Raw genomic sequence first — 20,367 nt, forward strand, 5'->3', positions numbered from 1 at the left:
AAAGGACAGGCTTTATTCTTCAGTCTCTTGTACCATAATCAAAACATCCTTACATTCAAAACAGTACTTCTTTAAAAGGACTTATTTTGTGATTTCAAGGCCAGAACTACCTTTTCTGCCAGGTCCTGCAGCTCTTTCCACCTCGTCCATTTAAATGTCATAAATATGGGCTGTCGTGAAAGACAGTAAGTGTTGGACTGGGATACTCTGTGTGTGTGTGTGTGTGTGTGTGTGTGTGTGGTGTGGTGTGTGTTTTTTAAGGCAGTATTTCTGTTGCCAATCGTGGTCATGAAGATAAAAGCTTAATGTCATTGAGTTTACTGGGTATTAGTTTATTGTTTTACCATGATGAAATTTTATTTTGGAAAGAAAAACTACTACCTGAGTTCTGCTTTCAGAGCATTCAGGTTTTGCATTGTAAGAATACTCAGATAAATTTTGCAGTGGCTGCGATGGTAGTGTTGTGTTCATCGTCTGTCCTCTGAGGTCCTGTAAACAGAGTATGATATCAGCCAAGTGTTTTACATATTTCTGTTGGAGCTGCTATGATGTCAGTTGGATAAACAAAAGGATTCTATAGGTAATTCAATTAGATCCCCCAAGTTCTCTACAGTGTATGAAGCATAATAGCTCCCTTGGCTACTGGTGGGGGGGGGTTAAACTGTTGAGTTTATCCTACAGTTTTATCTCAGTGGAACCCTGACATTCTTTTCTTTACTTGTTTGACAATGTTCTTGAAATATGCATTAGTTTTATGTTTTCTGTGTTCTGTCAAAAGGCACTGAAATTTTGTGGTGGAGTATCGGGGGCGAACATTACTGAGCTGGAGGTAGACTAATAAATGAGAAACCATAGGGGTAAAGAGATCAGCCTATACATAGGTCAAGGATTTCATATGGGATATTAATTCACACTGTAGTTTCTGTCCAAATCTGTCGTGACTTACCACCGTTAATGGTATGAGGCTTTATGAGACTTAAATGCCATTAGAGTCTGGCATGGCATGATCTTCATGTATTCTTTAGATAAAGCTATCGTTATAAGCTCTAAGAGGTTTCAGTCAATATATTTAGGATTAGGTTATGCATAGCTAAAGCCACTGATATGATTAAAAAAAAAAAGCCACTTCTTGATGTAGAATCTTGATTCTTTCAGCAGCTCAATGTAATGCACTGTAAATAAATAAATCACATTATGTGTAATGACAGTTCTTTTGGGGGGCAAAGTTTCATGTGATTACAATAAAATTCTGTTATTAAAATAATCAGTCTTAAATCTTTTGCTATTTTAGAATAACAATAAAAAGATTTCAGTGCCTTATCTTTCCTCCCACTCCCCATCTGAAAGCACATGGAACTTTTCAAACTGGAATTTTGATTCTGGGAAAACAAATTCTCCTGACAGCTACCTTAAATTTCTTTGTTGCGTTTCATTAGTGAGGCTACTAATAATTATAGGATTTTTTGTTTTGGGAGCTTTTGTTTTGTAGCAGTGAGGCTGATTAAAGTAATTTCTGGCTTCTTATTCTGCTCTATGCTATGCAGTTTGGTTCCCACTCTACCCATAATGCTATTACAACTCTTTGTGGGTGCTGCATTTGTAACCTGGATTAAAGAAATGATCCAAAGTAAAAGTAACGTTAAAATTGTCAGGTGTTTTTAAACCAGATTATTAAAATGACCTATGCTCTTGCTGTGCTTTTCTTCCTGTTACAAGAGTGGAAGAAAAGAGTATATTGAATACATAATATTATATATATTATATAGAGTATTATATGTATATATAGAATATATATAACACCAGGTAGATTAAATTACTGTTTACTTCCTTTCTCCTAATCCTCTTTTCTGTGTAATAGAGGTGGTACATGTGGTTAGTGTGTTTTTTATATTCTTCTACTTTTGACTCCTCCTAAAATACAGTCCCCTGTACAAATAAAATAGTCTAAGAACACTCATTTTAAATTTTACAGGCTCTGGAACCACTATAACCAGAGTGTAAGAGACTAGGATTGCAACATCTAAATTGAATTGCTAAAAAAGCTGTAGAATAACAAGTTGTTTCTAAAAAATAATCCTTTTTCTTTCAAAACTGTAGGCTTTATTTGTATCTAAACAAGTTTATTAGGTGAGAATCTGTTAAATATGGAATTTTTACATTTTAATACCATGTCCCTTTAGAATAACTAGCAAAGCAGCATCAATTGTAATGCTGTTTGTGGAGTGTATTTTTTTCAGGCTATTAATTCCTTTTAATATATGTTACCTTTGGCAGGCTGTTTGAACTGTTTGTACAGTTTGTATATATAATGTATCAGATTAAATTCTTTTGAAGTCACTTGGGTTACAACAGCTACAGTTATGCCAAAGTGGTGTTTAGGGAAAACACAGATATGCATTGAAATAGACTTTTTACTATACTACTTTCAAAACGGGCAAATAATTAGTCTCCACTGCACAGGGGAAGGGCAAGCAGTTATAACGTGTGTTGTTACTACTGGTTGTATAGAAAGTTTTACTTGGAATACTGACTTTAATTAAAATATGCTGCCTTCCCTACACCGAAGTAATGCAATTTTGGTTGCAGGAAATTGATAGCTCTTCAAAAACAAAACCTTTCAAAAATTGTGGGTCTTCCGCTCCAACACTGTTTTCAACAAAGTAGGCATTCATGATGCCTTTCTTCCCAGAATTCTTTATTATGAGCTTTAAACACTAGCAATTCTGAGAAGTCTGTACAGCAATTTTGAGTTCAAATAGTTGGAATGGATTCTTCTTTCCTTATAAGTAGTATATGTAACAAAAATTAAAATCTGCATGGTGTGCTAGTGTAAAGTTCAGGAAGTAACTGAGACATCAGATCAGTTACATTTGACACCCTCACAATTCTCCCACCAAAAAAAAAAAAACCATAATGCCCAAACTTCTGTTTAGTGGCTTGTAAAAGCAGGGCTTAATTACTCTTGCTAACAGCATATTTTTGACAATTAATGAGCAAAACCAGTCCTCATTATATTTTATTGTACTTAAAACATTGTTAGTTAAGTTAGAATCTGGCCAGTAGGGGTTCTCCATGAGCTCTGGTTGATACGTTTCTCCTGATGTAACAGTACAGTTTTGTTGCCTCAGGGCATTAAGTTTTGTTTAAAAATGAGTAGATGAACTAGTGCTTTAATMTTCCAAATGTAAAGTAAAAAGACAACTTGTACCTTTAGTGTCTGCACAAACACTGTGGGTCATGCTGTAGTCTGTCACATTGGTCAGTCTGTCTTGACCTTGTTTATACTTTGATTCATACCACTGTCATGGTTGATACTAAGCTGAACTTTACTGAATTTTGATATCAAAAGTAGTAACATACTGTCTTGTTATGTGTGCTCCACTGTAGTGTTGTTAAATTCTTTTCTCGAGAAAACAGCATTATATTTAAAATAATAATTTTTCAGGGTTATTTAAGATAACCAGTGATTTTACTGTGATGGGAATGACATTTAACTGTCCACTGCCCAGAACACTATGGACTTTACTTCAGTAAGAATAATGAATGCTGTACTCACAGTGGCTTCACATCTGTCATCTTTCCAACAAAGCAATATTGAAAAGGAAGTCAATTTTGGGTGTGTTTGGCCTTCTATAATGAGAAGATTGGCTTGGCGGATGAGAGGAGAGCAGTGGATGTTGTTTACCTTGACTTTAGTAAGGCTTTTTGACACTGTATCCTATAACATCCTCACAGACAAACTGATGAAATGTGGGTTAGTGGTCAGTTAAGGTGGATTGCAACCCTCAGTTCAGCCAGTTTTCAATCACTGGCACGAAGTCCAGCTGGAGGCCAGCCACTAGTGATGTCCCTGGGCATCAGTGCAAAGGCCAATACTGTTTAACATCTTTAATAGTGACCTGGATGATGGGACCAAATGCACCCTCAGCAAGGTCACAGATGACACAAAGCTGGGAGGACTGGCTGATATACCGGATGGTTGTGCTGCCATTGAGAGGGACCTTGACAGGCTGGAGAAATGGGCAGAGAGGAGCCTCATGAAGTTCAGTAAAGGAAAGTGTGGGGTCCTTGCACCTGGAAGAATAACCCCATGCACCAGTACATGCTGGGGGCCGACTGGCTGGAGAGCAGCTTTGCAGAGAAGGACCTGGGAGTCCTGGTGGACAAGTTCAATGTGGTGCCCAGTGACAGGACAAGAAGCACAAGCTGAAACACAGGAAATTCCATCTGAACTAAGAAAACACCTCTTTATTGTGAGGGTGGTTGAACACTGGAACAGGTTGCCCAGAGAGGTCGTGGAGTCTCCATTCTTGGAGATATTCAAAACCCAACTGGCTGTGCTGCTGTAGGTGACTGTGCTCGAGCAGGGCGGTTGGACTAGATGATCGCCAGAGGTCCCTTCCAAGCCGAAGTATTCTGTAATTCTGTTTTCATCATCCTCTGTGTTAGCTTCTGTTCTCTAAGACACTAGTCCTGCAATATGTTTCATGAGGTTATCACACCTTCCAAATGTTTGGTCTAGCTCTTCATCATCAGGAATGCCTGTATTTCCATTTTTTTCTCCTTTTCCCTGCAGCTGTCTTAGCTGTGGCTTGACTAGTTTAGTTATCTGGTCAAATATAAGCTCTTAGTCTTTTCAGGTAAAAGAAAGCACACACAAAAGTAGAAGATGTTTATGTATTTTAAGCTAGACAATCCATGCTTAGTTTGCAGAAAGAAGGCCAAAAAATTTGAAAATTATCTTTCTTTATCTCACACTCTGAAGTCTTTGGTAGTCTCTGCATAACTGGGTGCTTGTGCCAAAACAGAAACTCCTTATTGAGCCTCTTATATTGCGTTGTACGCTTCTTGTTTTTCAGTACAGGTCTAAATCTCTAGCCTTTACAGTTTGGATTTGCAAACAGTCTTTTCATCTAAAGAACCTCTTTCCCAACCCTCTCCTGTTTCCCTCTGTCATCTTCTTTGGTCTTTTCAATAGTAGGCCATTCCAGATCTGTTTCCATACTTTTAACTTCTTTCTTTCCTCATTAGAAAAGCTAGAGTGAAAGCTGTGGCAGTGAAGAACAGTATTTTTAGTGTACTTAACAGCAGGAAGAGTTGAGATATTAATTTCCATTGATTTTCCCCCCTCCCCCCCAATAGTACCTATGCTTCAGACTGAACAAGAATGATTCTGTTTTTAGAAGATATTCTCATCTAATTGAATGAATGAATCAATTTAATTTTTCTGTTCATAATTTTAGAATACATCTTTCTCTTACGTATCTTGATCTTGACTACTTATCCTTTTAGTCTTTTCTTACGTATTTTCTATTTCTCTGGTGCCCTTTTAGGGTAAAGCCCATGTTGTAGGTAATTGGCATCATTCAAAGATAGAAGAAATGAATATACGTAGCATGTTTAGTTTATTTTTATACCAGATTGGTGGTGAGGTTGTGGAGTCTCCTTCTCTGGAGATATTCAAAACCCGCCTGGACACGATCCTGTACAATGTGCTCTAGGTGACTCTGCTTGAGCAGGGGGGTTGGACTAGATGATCTCCAGAGGTCCCTTCCAACCTCAACCATTCTGTGATTCTGTGCATTTTAGAGAAGAGAGGGAACCTAATGACTATCTTCCTTATATTGTAGCTTTACATGTGTTCTGAAGTGAAAGCAGCGAGTAATGTAAAGCATTTTGCACTTTTCTAAATATGTTTAAAATATTTTAATTATATAACTATGATACTGTCTAAACTGAATGTTCAAATTCACATGTGAATGCTGTGCTGCTTATTACATTAATGGCTGGTTTAGAATGTAAGCATGACTTCAGAGTGTACATATTGTTATCTTTTTGTCTTATAGTAAACTTACAGGTATTACAGAAAAATTATAGAAGTGATATACATAATATTTATGTGTAAGATACTTCTTAAAACTTGAAGTAACTTACGGTATGTTCATGAAATGTTCCTTGATGCTAGGAATAAAATATGCAGTGACTTTTATTTTTGCATATAACCTGGAAATAAGCAGTATTTCTGTATTTTAGCATTAATTCAAATAACATTTTATAGTTCTAAAGATATGCATTCTTAAATGACATGTATTTGCAAATTTTTTTTTAAGACTAATATCCAGGCATCAGAAACTCTTAAGACTGAAAATGATGATCTGAAGAAGAAGCATGATGAGGCTGCTTCAAAAGTTCTCCAGCTTGAAGAAGATATCATGACTGTTACACAAAAAGCCATTGCAAAAGAAACAGAGTTAGACAGGTATTTTGTCATTTGTCTCTTACCTTCCATGTTTTACTATTTCTTTCCACAGGTGTTCTTTTAAAGTATACACTTAATATATGAATTAATTTTCTTTGTTAATAATTCTGTACTATTAATTTGTTAATTTCTTAGTCTGAAGGACAAACTGAAGAAAGTAATCCTTGAGAAGGAGCAACTTGAATGTGTGTTAAAGACAGAAAAGGATGAAAAAGAACTTTATAAGGTAATTTATTCCTTCTCCCTGTATACACTGAAATGAAGTGACTTGAAATAAGGGTAATAACATTTTATAGTGAGGTGTGATAAATTGGATGTTGAGGAAGAAAGGAAATGGGTCGTTTTTGTGAACACATTTTTAAGACAGTTATAAATGCTCCTGGATAAAAATGGATGAGGAGAATAGCATTTGAATTTCTCCAAGGATATAAAAATGTCCCTAAGAAGGAGGATACATAACCACTTTGTTGAAATGCAAGCACAGTAACCTAAAATAATAGATGCTGGTGAGGCCGTTCTTTAATTCTACAATGCATCACCTGGTAATTGTCTTAACACAGCTATGTAAAAGTAAATTACTTTTTACTACTGGAAGTTCTTTCTCCAGAATATGTTTTCTAGATCCCTATTCTTGAGTCTGGTGCATAACTTTGAGAAACTTTAGCAGGATCTATGTTGCGTTGATTTTACTAGTATAGCAGACTCCTTTTGCTGATATTGGGAAACAGCCATATTATAAAGTCTCGCAAATAGTCTTGAAGTCCAGAATTTTGGGCTAGTTGAAGTGAGCTGATGGAACCATTCTGAGTACAACAAACATGTACATTTAATTTTTATATTGGCCTGTGGTACTAGCTTGTCTAATTTGATGTGACCCTCTGCTTGGAAAAGTAGCTGCAGAAACTGATTAGGCTTTAGAAATGTCACCCCTAATCTGACTTGAGCTGATGGCTATTGCTTTTCATACTCCTCTTGGCAAAAAAAATCCTTTTTCTGGCTTATATACTAGAATGATGAATCTTTTAGGTTATGAAGCAAATTGTGCGTGTTGAAAAGATTATTTGCCTTCATAGGAAAAGGTCTTTATGTGGCAGATGATGTTAGATTTACTCCAGAAGTCACCTTAAAATCTCAAAACATCTTTCACAAGCATGGTATCCCTTTGTGAGTAAATGGCACAAATCTTTGAGTGGACAACACTTGAGTACAACAATTTTCCTTTACTAGGCATAATAAGATAGACTTGGTGACATCTTAAAAACAGCTCTAGGGTTTTAAAAGTATTTTGCTGTCTTTGGAACTGCATATTGCTGTTGTAGTCCTGTTTGCTTAGATGATTGTAAGTAGATACTACTAGAAGATTAATTTCTTTTTAGCTTTCTTCCAGTCATTTCACTGGTGTTTAGTTGTCCTGCATTTGTGAAGAGAGGAGTTAGTTTTCAAAAGCTGAGTTTGATGTGGACAGAAATCAGGGGCTGAACTCCTAGCTGTAGAGTGGAGCTGTTGTTAGATGATCCAGCTGAAAGGATTCCAGCCAAAAAATTTGTGCTGTGAGGGTAGTGATATTATCAAATGTTTATTTTTTCTATTTACCTGTTCTAATCTGTCTGAGATGAGTTGAAATTTAGTAAACACTTAATTGGACAGGTAGTATATTATGTGGAAGAAGAATTTGACATTTTTTAGCATCATTACAGATACACTTGAAGAATACAGAAATAGAAAACACCAAACTAGTAAAAGAGATCCAGACGTTTAAGAATTTGGATGCAAACAAAGAAAACATGATAACGTATTATAAAGAGGAGGTTGGCAGATTACAGCTATTTATAGCAGAGAAAGAAAATATGAAGAAAGCTTTTTTACTCTCCTCATCCAACAAGGTAAGCATTACTATTATAATTGGCCTGGTTAAAAATAAATATATCTAAAGTCTGTAGAGTTTGTAAGCCTTTGACAAAAGAAAGGAGGAAGTTGAAGGTACCTCCAGGGTATAGGCTGAGAGGCAAGAAACTGATTGTTTTCTCAGCAGATGCAGAAAATGAGCAAGGAAAAAGGTGAGATAGTTTTGCTTGCTCTGAGCATGTTGAGAAGAGTTTGATGCATGATGAACTGTGAGATAAGCTAGGTGTGAAGAATTACTTTGTGAATTCAGTGAAAATGGCGCATTCCTGAGAGTTGCTTGTAACTTCATGAAAAAGGACTGAGTGAGGAGAAGAGAAAAGTTAAGGTTGTAGCCATGTTGAACTGCAGAGGTTAATGAAGGAGAAAAGAGGAGACATTGAAAGACGTGCTGGAGGGCTTGTTAGGCAAATGTACTATCAATATACAATAATGTAAAACCTCAGGAAGGATAAGATACCACATAAATGGACAAAATCAAATGAGAAGTCAGCAGCAAGAGTGCCAACAGCAAGAATTGTAAAGAACAGTTAACCTTGGCTATGCAGTGTGGTTAGCAGGCGGTGTGGTACAATAGGAAAGTGAAAGTGCTGAAGACCTGGCGTCCAGTGCCCGTGTTCCAGGGGGTGGTTTTAGTGTGGTTCCAGAGATTGAATACCCATGAGTTGTTGGAGTTTATTAGCTTTGTTCCTGATACGCATCTCCCTGTTCAGTTTCATCCAAAAGGAATCCAGTCCCTGTGCCTTGAGACTGTTCTGTGATGTGATTTGAAGTGTGATAAGGTGGAATGACTGGGAGATTTGCTCCACAGATGTACTCTTAATATAAACTAGAGAGCTAATGTAGGGCACAGCCTTTGCTGAGGCCAGCAAAGAAAAGTGAGATTATGCAGGTGATGCACTGATTTTTACTTTTAACTTGTGTATCTTGTCAGTTTTCTCACTGGAAGTGTAATCTAGATCTTGAAGGAATAGAAATTGCATTAAAGCAATGCAAGTTATGAGTATAAAATTGAAATAGTAAAGTAGTGCTATTGAGAATAGAAATAGTAAGAGGGCAAAAAGAACACACTATTGTGCTTTAAATTAGAACACAYTATTTTTGTCTTTTGACTGGTTTACAGCTTTCTTTCTGAATGTGTTAAACTACTACAGTATTTTAATTTAAAATAAAAATGTGTAATGTGTGTGCCAGTATTGGAACAACCAAAAATTTGTCATTTATTAATCCTGGGAAGTATTTGTCATTTCTAGTGGGATCACTTAATTTCTGTCTTGTACTATGAAGCCCCTTATATCTACTGAAATGTAACTGATGTATGAACTGCCATAGAAAATAGCGAAGGGATGGGACTTCAAGAAATCTCCTAGTCCATCCACCTGCATAAATGTTTACAAAGTACATTACTATTCCACTGGACAATCTGCTATGTAATTCAAAAATTAACAAGTAGCACACTAGGCATACCTGAATTTATGTCTAGRCTCAAGAATATGAGATTATTATGCCTTCAGGCAGCTCAGAGGCTGAGAGTGGCTTATAGCTGCTTTTTTCTTTTTTGATCCTGGGCTTTTGTGAGGGATGAGAGGCCGTAGTGCGGCTTGGTCAGTGGGTCCTTGGGCTGCCCTATGGAGCTGCAGTGATGGTGAGAATATTAGAATGCTTCATGCTGCAATTCACTCTCTGTTACTTTTTGCTCTTAACTCTCTTGGAAAAGCTTATCTTGGAAAATGGAGTTGTATGAAAAATATCCCAAAGCTCTTTTACACAGTGTCTGCACTAAAGAATCTTACATAATGCAATTGTAGGCATTTTAAGGCCTCTTATTCTATTGTTGCCTGTAGTGTCTTACTGTGGAATGAACTTTGGTTTTGAAACTGGATGACCATTTATCCTAGTTAAGCATTCGACAGTGATGAGAGCAAAGATGTTCTGGAGGAAAAACTTTTGATGACTATGCTTCAGATTAAATCTGAAAATGCAACAAAAATATAGAATAGGTAAAGTAGTATTTAAATCTGTATTTTGAGATAGTGACTGCTCACAATCTTTTATCTCATGGTGAAATATGATTGCACACAATCATTAGCAGACAAAATATTTGGAGAAAATGATACTTATGTGCAACCTTATTGTTTTAGATTTTTTCTAAAGCTGCCAGGAAAACTTGATTTCTCCTGCAAATGTTTCCAATTCCTACACCAACCTTTATTTAAACTTTTTGAATTCAAAGGTGATTGATTATTTCCCTCTCCTCCCTTTTGTAGGAGGATGCAAGTATTTTAAAAGAACAGCTTCGAAAAGCTGAAGATCAGATCCAGGCTAGCAAACAAGAAGCTGTCCTAATGTCAAAAGAGCTGAGTGATGCAGTAAATGTGCGAGATAAGACGATGGCAGATCTTCATAGTGCACGTCTCGAAAATGAGAAGTTGAAAAAGCAGCTTGCTGATGCCTTAGATGAACTTAAGAAGATCACAGCTTTGAAAAATGAACAGGTAAATTGTTACTTTTTAGTACTGAAACTTACCTGTATTTGCAAAATCTGTGAGAGCTGGTTTTGCTAAAATTGGGAAATAAATATGTGTTTGAATAATTATTATTAACAAATTCTCTTCCGGCACTCCAGATATTACCTTTAATCAAATGCATGTTAGCTGAATGGGAAGGTAAGTAAGAAAGAAAGTTTCTACTACTTCTTACAGTAACTTCTTTGCCACACCTCCCCCAAATTATTTTCCTGGAATAGTACGATATTATTTTGAATCCACCCCGTTTCCTAATTCTTTTGAGTGAACTACAGTAGCATAAAAATTCATGCAGATACAAAAACTGATAGTTTTTTCTGTAACGTTCTTTCCTCATTGATGGAATTTCTATGATTCTCATGAGTCCTTCAGAATTTGTTCAAACTGATTTACTATAGTATTTATAAGTACAAAAATATTAACATAACGGAAACTGCCTTGGCTTTCTTTGTCTTGGATCAAAATCTACTAAGATGATATCAAGTTCAACATTCTAATTTCAGTGAGTTTGCACCAGGTCTTCTATCTTCTGCAACTGTATCAGATTAATTTACAGCTAGGATTACTGTACTGGCATACCAGTTTGAAAAATGTATTGAAATGAACAATAGTTAGAATAGTGTAGTAAATATTAAATGAAATGAATAATACAACTTTCAAAAGAGCTACTATATCCAAGAATTATACAAGCTTTTCTGAGAATCAGTTATGTCTTTGAAATACATCCTGAAATAAGTAGCAGATCATCCAAATGACTGAAGTACCAGAAAGTATCCAAATACAGAGCGGTTAAGAGTATATCCAGTTGGTAAATATAAGTTAGCTAGATCATGTACCCGTTTTACAGCTCAGCTGAACCAATTCCAGTAGAAATATAGTGAGTGTTCTAAAATATAGTTGTGGTCTGCCTGATTTTGCCATGTGGCTATACCTGAACACCTTCCCTAGAAGGTTTGAATTTAGACTTTTGGTATATGTCAAAGCACAGACACTGACTGTACCTTTGCTCTGCTTCTCTATTCCTTTGTTTCCCACCAAGAAAGCATAGGCTTCCTCCACACTTGCACAGAAAACTTTAGAGCATTTTGTTTGCATTCATTTAAAAAGAAAAGGCTTTTCAGGAAATAGTACTGTTTGAATGAAAGAGAACACCTTCTAATTTTTTTTTTAAAAGGAAATTTCCAACACAGTGGAGCACGAACTGCGCAGAGAAGTTGAAGATCTGAAGCTTCGCCTGCAAATGGCTGCTGACCATTACAAGGAAAAATTCAAAGAATGTCAAAAACTTCAAAAACAAGTGAACAAATTTACGGAACAGGCAGTAAGTAGAATGGAGAAATTGCATGTGCTTGTTGTGACTTTTCAGTAACTATTTAATTTCCTTTTGCAAAGGAAAGTGCTTTTAAAAAGGATTAAAATAATGCACTGAGCAGTGGCTCTTTAATTTCACGTTTTCTTCCATAAAACCAAATTACTACTATGATTTTTTGAGATGGCTGTGAAAAGCACCCATGTAGAAAGCTAATGGGGTTTGGATGAACCTACAAGAATAGCTTTGTTCAAGGAAGAATTTTGAAACTAAACTGCATGATTAGTTTCCCTTAAAAAAAAAAAAAAATAGTGGAGGAAATGGAGGAAGATTTCAAAGGGAGATGGGGAGAAAGCTTCCACACCTTATATGTTTGTATTCCACATCTATTTGATATTCTGATCAGTTTTTAAGCTCTCTTTCTTAATAAATGAGGCTTATACAATGATAATGTCAGCCTTATGCCACCTGGTAACTAAACCTATTGGCAAATTTCAAACAAATTTGAGGGGTGGAGGTTCTCAAAGTTCTTCAGAAGTCTGTGAAAATTAGTAACTGAGGAGAAGAGAAAGGCTCACACTGCAGAAGTGAAGGAGTGTGAGCAAAGGCAATCCTTACAAAACAAACAGTTTTTACACAGATTGTGTACAAACACAATCCTTAGAAAAACACACAGTATTTCTGCTGTCCACAGAACAAATGGGGAAGCTACTCAGTTTTGAGCTATAGATTATTTTTAAAAAGTTGTCTTATCATCCAGAAGGTCAATGGTGAATGAGGTGTCATATCATAATGCCTGTGGCTTTTCCTTAAAAATCTTCCACATGTTGGGCTATGTGGTACATCTGATACAAAACAAAAATTTCATTTCTTTGTCTTATTTCACTAGATCTATATCACTCATTAGACTCCATTTTCCAATGAAGTAGTAGATTTAAGTTGATAGATGCAAGTGTTCTCCAGAAAATGGGATTTTCTTAATAATTTGCTTTAAAATTAGTTTCCAGTAAAAAAGAACTTTATAGAGTGCAATTATTGAAAATCTTAATCTGAGATTATTTCAGCGTTGGTAGAATAAAATATGTTTGTGTATTTATCATTCTGTCTTATTTTCATGAGCAATTCTGGCTAGTCCAATTTTAGAGGAGTAGTTAGTGCAAGAGATGTTTCTTTGTGCTTTGGTTTTCATTTAATAATATATAAAAACAAAGTTTCTTTTCACAAAGAAAATTGCAGGAAATCAGCAGAACCTGACAGATGCATCCAACATTCAGACAGCTACTGCCATCATTACAGACAAAAAGTTGTCTGCATCTCCAGGTATCAACAGCTTTAATTTTAACTATTTTGTATCAGCCTGAAAGTGTTGTTCATGTGAAGTAATCTACAATAGTGTTTTTAGTATGAGCTAGGAGGAGTTGTTCTGTTTTGCTTAAGCAAAGAATAATAATCAGAAAAATGAAGATTCATCTGAAAAGCTGCTTTTTCAAATTGATACTATTCATAAATAATTTCATTGCATCTTTTCAAAAGGGTTAACATTTTTTAATGTCAGCAGGACTAAACTCTAAATTCCTGTTTGATAGTTAACACTGGTTTTGCTGGGCTAATGAAGAAAATTCATAAAAAAACCCCCCAAAAATCTTGCTCCCTGAATCTTCAGATTTTATATAATACCATGATAATTTTACAGTCATCTCATAATGACTGTTCATTATAGCATTCTACTGTAAAATCAAATCCACTGAAAAGTTATGGTTATTCAATGACAAGGTCAAGACTATGGGCCACTCTCTTAGTGGTTTATTAGAGAAAGTTTAACTAGATTAACTAGGTTATAATTTTTATGAAGTATTAGGCTTCCTACAAATGTAATCTTCTAAAATTTAAACAAAATAGGTTATATCTAAACCTGGTTTAATATTCATTCTAAGTTGATAAATGCCAATAAATGCTGACTAATTTTTTTAATATTTATTTAGCCTCTTTAATTCACCTACTCTCTGTAGGTTGGTTTCATCCTGGCTTAATTAAATACAAGTGTTTCCTAAAATAAATATAGTTCTGGCAAGCCCCCCATAATATGTGGTTGGATAAAGTAGACTGCTGATGAATTAGATGTTTTTGTAGAAGAATTAAATATCTAGTATAATATTGTAACATACGTATTCTGTTGATAACTTTCTTGGGAGCTCAAGGGAGAGAAAATTATGTCTAGTTTTTAGACTGACCTGTGGAATATGTATGCCTATATTTATGTTCATCTTTGGTATGTGAGAGAGCTGAATACAGTAATGCTGATCGTATGACTGCTTATCTTATGTATCACTAGTCACAAGATACCGAGGGGGTTTCTGGGTAAGTATCTGCTTGGATAACATGCAACACTGCATGTTCCTGATGCACTGTCAAATTTGGCCTGTCATCTCTTTGGTACAGACTTTATTTATGGAACAAAGAATCAATATTGTTTTTTTCTTCAATATTCACAGTTAGCCCCACTTCATCTGATATAGTTTCGGAATTTGTGGTAAAGGAGCAAGTACGTGAAATGAATAAAGAAATTGCTGAGAAAACAGAAAAATATAAGAAATGCAAGCAAATGTTGGCAGTAAGTAAACAGCTGCTTCAGAAATTTGAACAGAAGGTAGCTATAGGCACTAAATCTTAGAAACACAAAACCTACCCAGCTGAATTGCCTTGCTGTTTGTTTGTGTAAAACAACATGATTATAGTAGAACTTTTAACTTTAAAAGACATGTTTTTATGCAATCAGCTCACAGTTACCTGAGACAGACTCTTCAGGTTAACCCAGATACAGGAGAAAAGATACTGCTACTGCTTCTGTGCTTAAGGTTTTGAATTGTTTATTAATTATTTTATATATCTTTAAATATAATTGCTTTAGTAAATCAAACATAGCATGTTGCTGTGAGCCAGCTGATGTCTGGAAGAAGTATAGCAGTGTTTATTTGATACGGTGTTCAAGTGTAATAATTCCTTCCAAATCTGACGGTCTTGGGGTTGTACAGTGTTTAGACATCCAAGTTTGTAGGGCTTACTAGCTGAGGCTCGGTTGTAGGCACTGAGCAGTACATACATTTATACTGTTTCTAGGCAGAGTTGCCTCCGGTAATTCTGTAGCCATGATAGCGTTGCCCCTGAGCTATTCATATCTGCCAATCCTAGCTCGATCCTCATGTAACCAGCTTGGATGTATGTATGAAGATGGAGTATTTTGTCAGTGATGATACTGAGAAGTTGGCTGTTGCAGAATTGTTTAAGAAGTGCTTTTTGGGCCTTGTATTAGCTCTGTTCATCTATTTGCCTGTTGTTTGGTTATTTAAAAAAATAATATTATGAAGTCAAAACAATTAGAATTAAAAACTTTTTTTTCCTGCCCTGATTTGTTTCGACCTCGAATAATCAAAGTATATTCAGAAACTGCCATGAACTCAGCTTACCACCTTGTTTCTCTTACTTATCACAAGGCGGTTATTCTATTTTAACATGCTTTCCGGGCTGTAACAACTGCCATGCAATTCTGCTCATCACCCTGTGTAGGGCCTTCATTGTCTTCTGATGGCTATTTCTTCTGTAGGCGTACTTTGAGGAAAGCTTTGCCTTTGACCTTCTGGATGAAAGATACTTACTGTGATTTTTAAAAGCTGCATGGAGAAAGGTTTTGTGTTGAAGTGAGACACTGAAGAGGATTATCTTGATTACAGTGTGGTATTAGGATTGTGTTTATACAGAGAAGCTTAAACAGTAAAATAGTAAAAGAGGAATAAGAGCTTGTTGAAAACAAGCAGGAAAAAATATATATTGAAACTCAGTTCTACAATGTTCAGTAACCCTATCCTCTTCAAAGCCTTGTAGTTGGGTGAGGCTTGATTTTTGGGAAAGCTATTTGTAATTCTGTGCTTTTAGAATTAGACAATTTGCATAGTTGTCATTTTTTCAAATAATGATAACTCTTACAATTTTAAGAGTGTCATGTCATGGTGTGCATTACTTTAGGATGAGAAGATGAAATGCAGTGTTTATGCTGATGAACTAGCTAAACTGGAGCTGAAGTGGAAAGAACAGGTGAAAATCAATGATGGTATGAAATTACAGCTAGCAGCAATGGAGGATCAGTATAAAGTAAGTTACAGATTTCTTTTTTATTAATTTTTTTTAGATGATGAATGATATCCTGTTCTTAACATTGTTGCTTATTTCTAATAGTTCAAATAATGAACAGTTTTCATGGGAGAAAACACTAAACGTAGTTTTAGGATAAACAGAAAATCTGTTTTGCTCTGTAGAAACAACACGTTCTTTTAATGCTTAAATGCAATATGAGGAAGACAGCTGCCAAATGTATTATCAGAAGGCTACGAATCTTGAAATATTGTGGATTTAGACATATCTAAATGACATTAATACTATATTACAGGAAAAAAGTGGTAAAGAGTTCTAGTATCCTGTTGCTTACAGTAATAGTAACAGGAATATTGGTTGGCATATTTGTCCAAAATCTTCATATTGCATTGGACTGCTGCATTACCAGTGTAGAGCTGGTAATGTCTAATGTATTGAATGTGAATTTAATTTGACAGATACAAGGTGAGTGATAGTGTTTTTAAAATCATGAGAGAATTACTTTAATTTAGAGGATCTCAACTATAATCTTAGAGAAATGTAACCCAAGTGCATGAGGGAGTAAAGCATAATGGGCAACTTTAGCTAACATGAGGCTTTGTTGTTTGATGCTATGCGATATTAATACTTAGGTTGAAGTGACTGGCTAGGTAAACAAGGGAAAGTTATAAGCAATAAATTTCCATGCAGCCAGTTGTTACACTTATTTTCAGACTTATAGCCATTGTAAGTACAATTGACAGAATAGAATATTTAATATTACCCAGCTCTGCCCATTGCTATGAGTAGGGAATAAATTTAACTGTGATTGAATTAATTCTTATATTAACCCACTGTCATTTAAAAATTACAGCAATTTTGCTATTATAAAATACTGAATTATTCTACAGCTCACTTCAACAACATGTAGGGTGTGCTGTCCTTGTGTAATTTTTGGCACATTCTTTCAAAAGCTCTAATTTCACTTCTATAAAATGCATGACTCTTTCTGGTTTATCCAGTTTTATTAATTAGTAATTATCAGTTGCCATGCATAATTTAGTGAATGTTTTTTAATTTCTGAACAACAGAAGTATTTGGTTTCAAAGCAGCAAACATTTGACTGCAATTCAAAATGTGTTATCATTCAGCAAAGTGCAAGTGTGGGTAAAGTGTTGCCTCACAGTCATATTTCTCTCTGTTGAACTCAAGTAGAGGAGGGAATTTCAGGATTGAGAAAACTGATACTTAACTCTACAGAGCACTGGGCTTGCATGCTAGAAGAACAAGTGGAGAGGCAGTCTCCCAAGCAACCAGAATCTAAATAAAATAGCCCTTTGTAGAGAAAGGTTATTTAAATAATCATTTGGAAGCAAGGAGGAAGCCTGGAAGAACTGTGTAATGTATCAGTTGCATCCCTTGTCTCCCAAAGCACACAGCAGAGAGAGACAGTAGATTTTTGTGAAACAAACTTAGTTTATTTGAGATAGAGGGAGAATTTGGTTCTCTGTTAAATTTTCTTATAAGTTTGAGAGAAGTGAATGAAAGAGAAATCACTGAAGTACTTACTGGCAGGTTCCTTAGAACTAGTGTGATGAAGCTTCCAAACTTGCTCTTTCTGGAGAGTGCTGTCCCACCTGCCTTAGCATCACTGGTAGCATCGCTCCTCCTATTTTTACCTAGGATTTTATCATTCCATAGCTGTTTTCTGAAAACGGTCAGGAAAACGCTTCCAGCATTCTGCTGTTATACAGTAGATGAACTGTCAGAGAACTGTTGTTTTTCTAGTTTTGATGTATTTTAGTAGTACTAGATGCTGCAGGGAACTACAGCGGACAAATTGTTTTCCAGCTGAAAGATGAATTTAAATTGTTGAGTGTTACATTTTCACAGTATAACATGTAGGGAAATAGTGCCTATTCATTAATATAAAGGCTGTAAACTTCTTTTCATACAGGTTCAGCTGGCAGAAAAAGAGAGACAAATAAAGGAGCTGACATCGCATTTGGAACTCTTTACCAGTGAGAAGGTATTGTCAGGGTTCCTGCTAAATATTGCAAGCTAGCAGTTGTGGGGTTCTTAGATTTGAGGAATTGCAATTTATTTTTAAGTAAGAATTTGTTTACTCTTCAAACATACTTTTCCATGTTTAAATATTTTGCTGAAATGAACTATCATTTTAAACTACGAGGAAATTTTTGTTAATAATAATGATATTTGTTTAAACATGTGAACTGTAATAGACCAATTCAACAAAACTAACTCAACTTTGGAAAATATTGTAATTTATTATTCTGTAATAGTGTTCTAGAACAATTTCTGCATATAATCTAAAACATTTACAGCACCAAAACTTTTTTCTTCCTGTCTAGAATTTTATTCCATCCAGGATATAAAATGATTATTTTTTTTGCCAGAGATAGGAATAATTCTGGGAAAGTTAATAATTTGAGATTGCAGCTAGTTCTGTAGTTCACAGAACATAAGAATTCCTGCAAAATTTTGTCCTATATTTCTTTCTTATCTCAGTAGCTCCATGACTCTTCTACAGGTTTTCAGTGAATTTTCAGCCTCCTTCCTGCTCTACTCTTCCATATTGCTTAGGGAAAAGGGGTTCAGCCCTGTTGTGGCTAGAGGCTGATGCCTGCTTAGTGTGTATGCTATTTGGCCAAACTGAACAGATAATTACTGAGCTCATACTGCAGCCTTTCCCTCCTTTAACGGAACATCAGTCACAAAACTTGCTGCAATTTCATTTCTTTGAGATAGACTATCTCTCTGTGGTATTTTCAAGAGTTATGGGCAATGGAAGCTGACAGGCAACACAAGTAGTAAACCTTATTTCCTTTGGAATCCTGGCATGAGAGGTGAATGATACGTATATATCTTGACATCTTCCTCGACCCCTGTCACTGGTTAGGATTTTTTTTTTTTGCTTTTGCCTGGTGTTGTCTTATAACTAGATGTATGCATTTCAGCATACATACAGCAGATTCAGTAAAATCTTCGTTTTTTTCCATGATGTGGGCGTACAACCAAATCCTTTTGACATCTGCAGTTCTCTTACTGACTGCTTGTAATACTCGGAGCAGCTTGACATATGTGGCAGTAGTGACTTCTGTAATGTACAACTGTAAAAAGATCTTTATCAGAAAAGAGATAAAGATATACAAACAGTGCTCTGATTCTTAACTATATGATAGAAAACGAACTGCCACTTTCAAGAGTTCACTGTCTAATCAAATTCATTACCATTACTGTTACAGCAGACAAATTAATTCTGAAATACTAATGCTAATGTTCTAATGCTGAAAGTACTTCTAATATATTATATGGCCATTTATCAAAATTGTTGTACTGAAAAGTGAAATAACAATGTCTGTATTATATTCAGATAGTATTGCATGATACAGTAGAAAAGTTAGGATTGTCCAGATTGCTTAAAACCACATCCTATGAAATCATAAAGTATGAACAGATCTATATTGAAAACATGAAATTGTACACTGATCAGTTGGCATTAAACTAATTTCAGATTAAACCAGTTAGTGTATTGTAAAATTCTAGATTCTGAAGTAGTCACTATTTAAGTTTACTAATATTTTTACCAGAAAGGTCAAAGACATAAATTTTTAATACATCTCTGCAATATTTTTCTAATTCAAAAGAAAGTGAAATAAAAGTTGAGTTTTGATAAATCTAGTCTAGCTGGAGGGAGTAATTTTAAACAACACGCATAAGAAGGAGAGCAACTGTAATAATATTGTATGAAGCTTGTAAAAGCTTGGAACTGTGTCTACCAAATTTATGGATATTTACATTACAAAGAAGAATCAAAGTGCTTTGTTAGACTGGAACCATGATTTAAAAGGTTAAGCACAGTATAGTAAACAGCTTTTCAATTTATACTCCATTATCAGTGTTTGTTTATAAATGTCACCAAACATAGCATGCTAAAAATGTTCATTTGCAGTCTCTTCAAAACTATAAAATTGCTTCATTTCTATTTTATTTACATACTTGTATAGCCTTTGATTTTTAATCGGTCTCTACCCTAGCTGTCCGACTTCTGGCTAAGACTGTTTTACAGCACCTTTTACAGTTTCTTTGATCTACATTCTGTTTTAATCTTATGTGATGCTAAAATTAAAGTATTAAATGCCATCGCCTCTTTTTCTAAACTGCTTCCATATTGCAGAAGAAATTGATTTTAAAAAGGAAAGTCTTAACTTCACTAATAATTAATT

General features: G+C 35.2%; 1 protein-coding gene across 6 annotated transcripts in view; it reads left to right on the forward strand.

The window, feature by feature from the left end:
• Positions 1–20,367, forward strand: part of TAX1BP1 (Tax1 binding protein 1) — a 68,750-nt gene that overhangs the window by 32,789 nt on the left and 15,594 nt on the right. For 2 of the 6 annotated variants that reach the window (XM_026090312.1, XM_026090313.1), the window contains exons 6-14: positions 6,111–6,259; positions 6,395–6,485; positions 7,957–8,142; positions 10,429–10,656; positions 11,861–12,007; positions 13,207–13,315; positions 14,488–14,606; positions 16,016–16,141; positions 18,078–18,149. In XM_026090312.1, coding sequence (XP_025946097.1) covers positions 6,111–6,259; positions 6,395–6,485; positions 7,957–8,142; positions 10,429–10,656; positions 11,861–12,007; positions 13,207–13,315; positions 14,488–14,606; positions 16,016–16,141; positions 18,078–18,149 — 1,227 coding nt within the window. The remainder of the gene's footprint in view (positions 1–6,110; positions 6,260–6,394; positions 6,486–7,956; positions 8,143–10,428; positions 10,657–11,860; positions 12,008–13,206; positions 13,316–14,487; positions 14,607–16,015; positions 16,142–18,077; positions 18,150–20,367) is intronic. The other 4 variants (XM_026090314.1, XM_026090315.1, XM_026090316.1 and 1 more) reach the window with 4 other exon arrangements.

The sequence above is a fragment of the Apteryx rowi genome, unplaced genomic scaffold, assembly GCF_003343035.1.
Source record: "Apteryx rowi isolate R43461 unplaced genomic scaffold, aptRow1 scaffold_859, whole genome shotgun sequence".
Taxonomy (NCBI): Eukaryota; Metazoa; Chordata; class Aves; order Apterygiformes; family Apterygidae; genus Apteryx; species Apteryx rowi.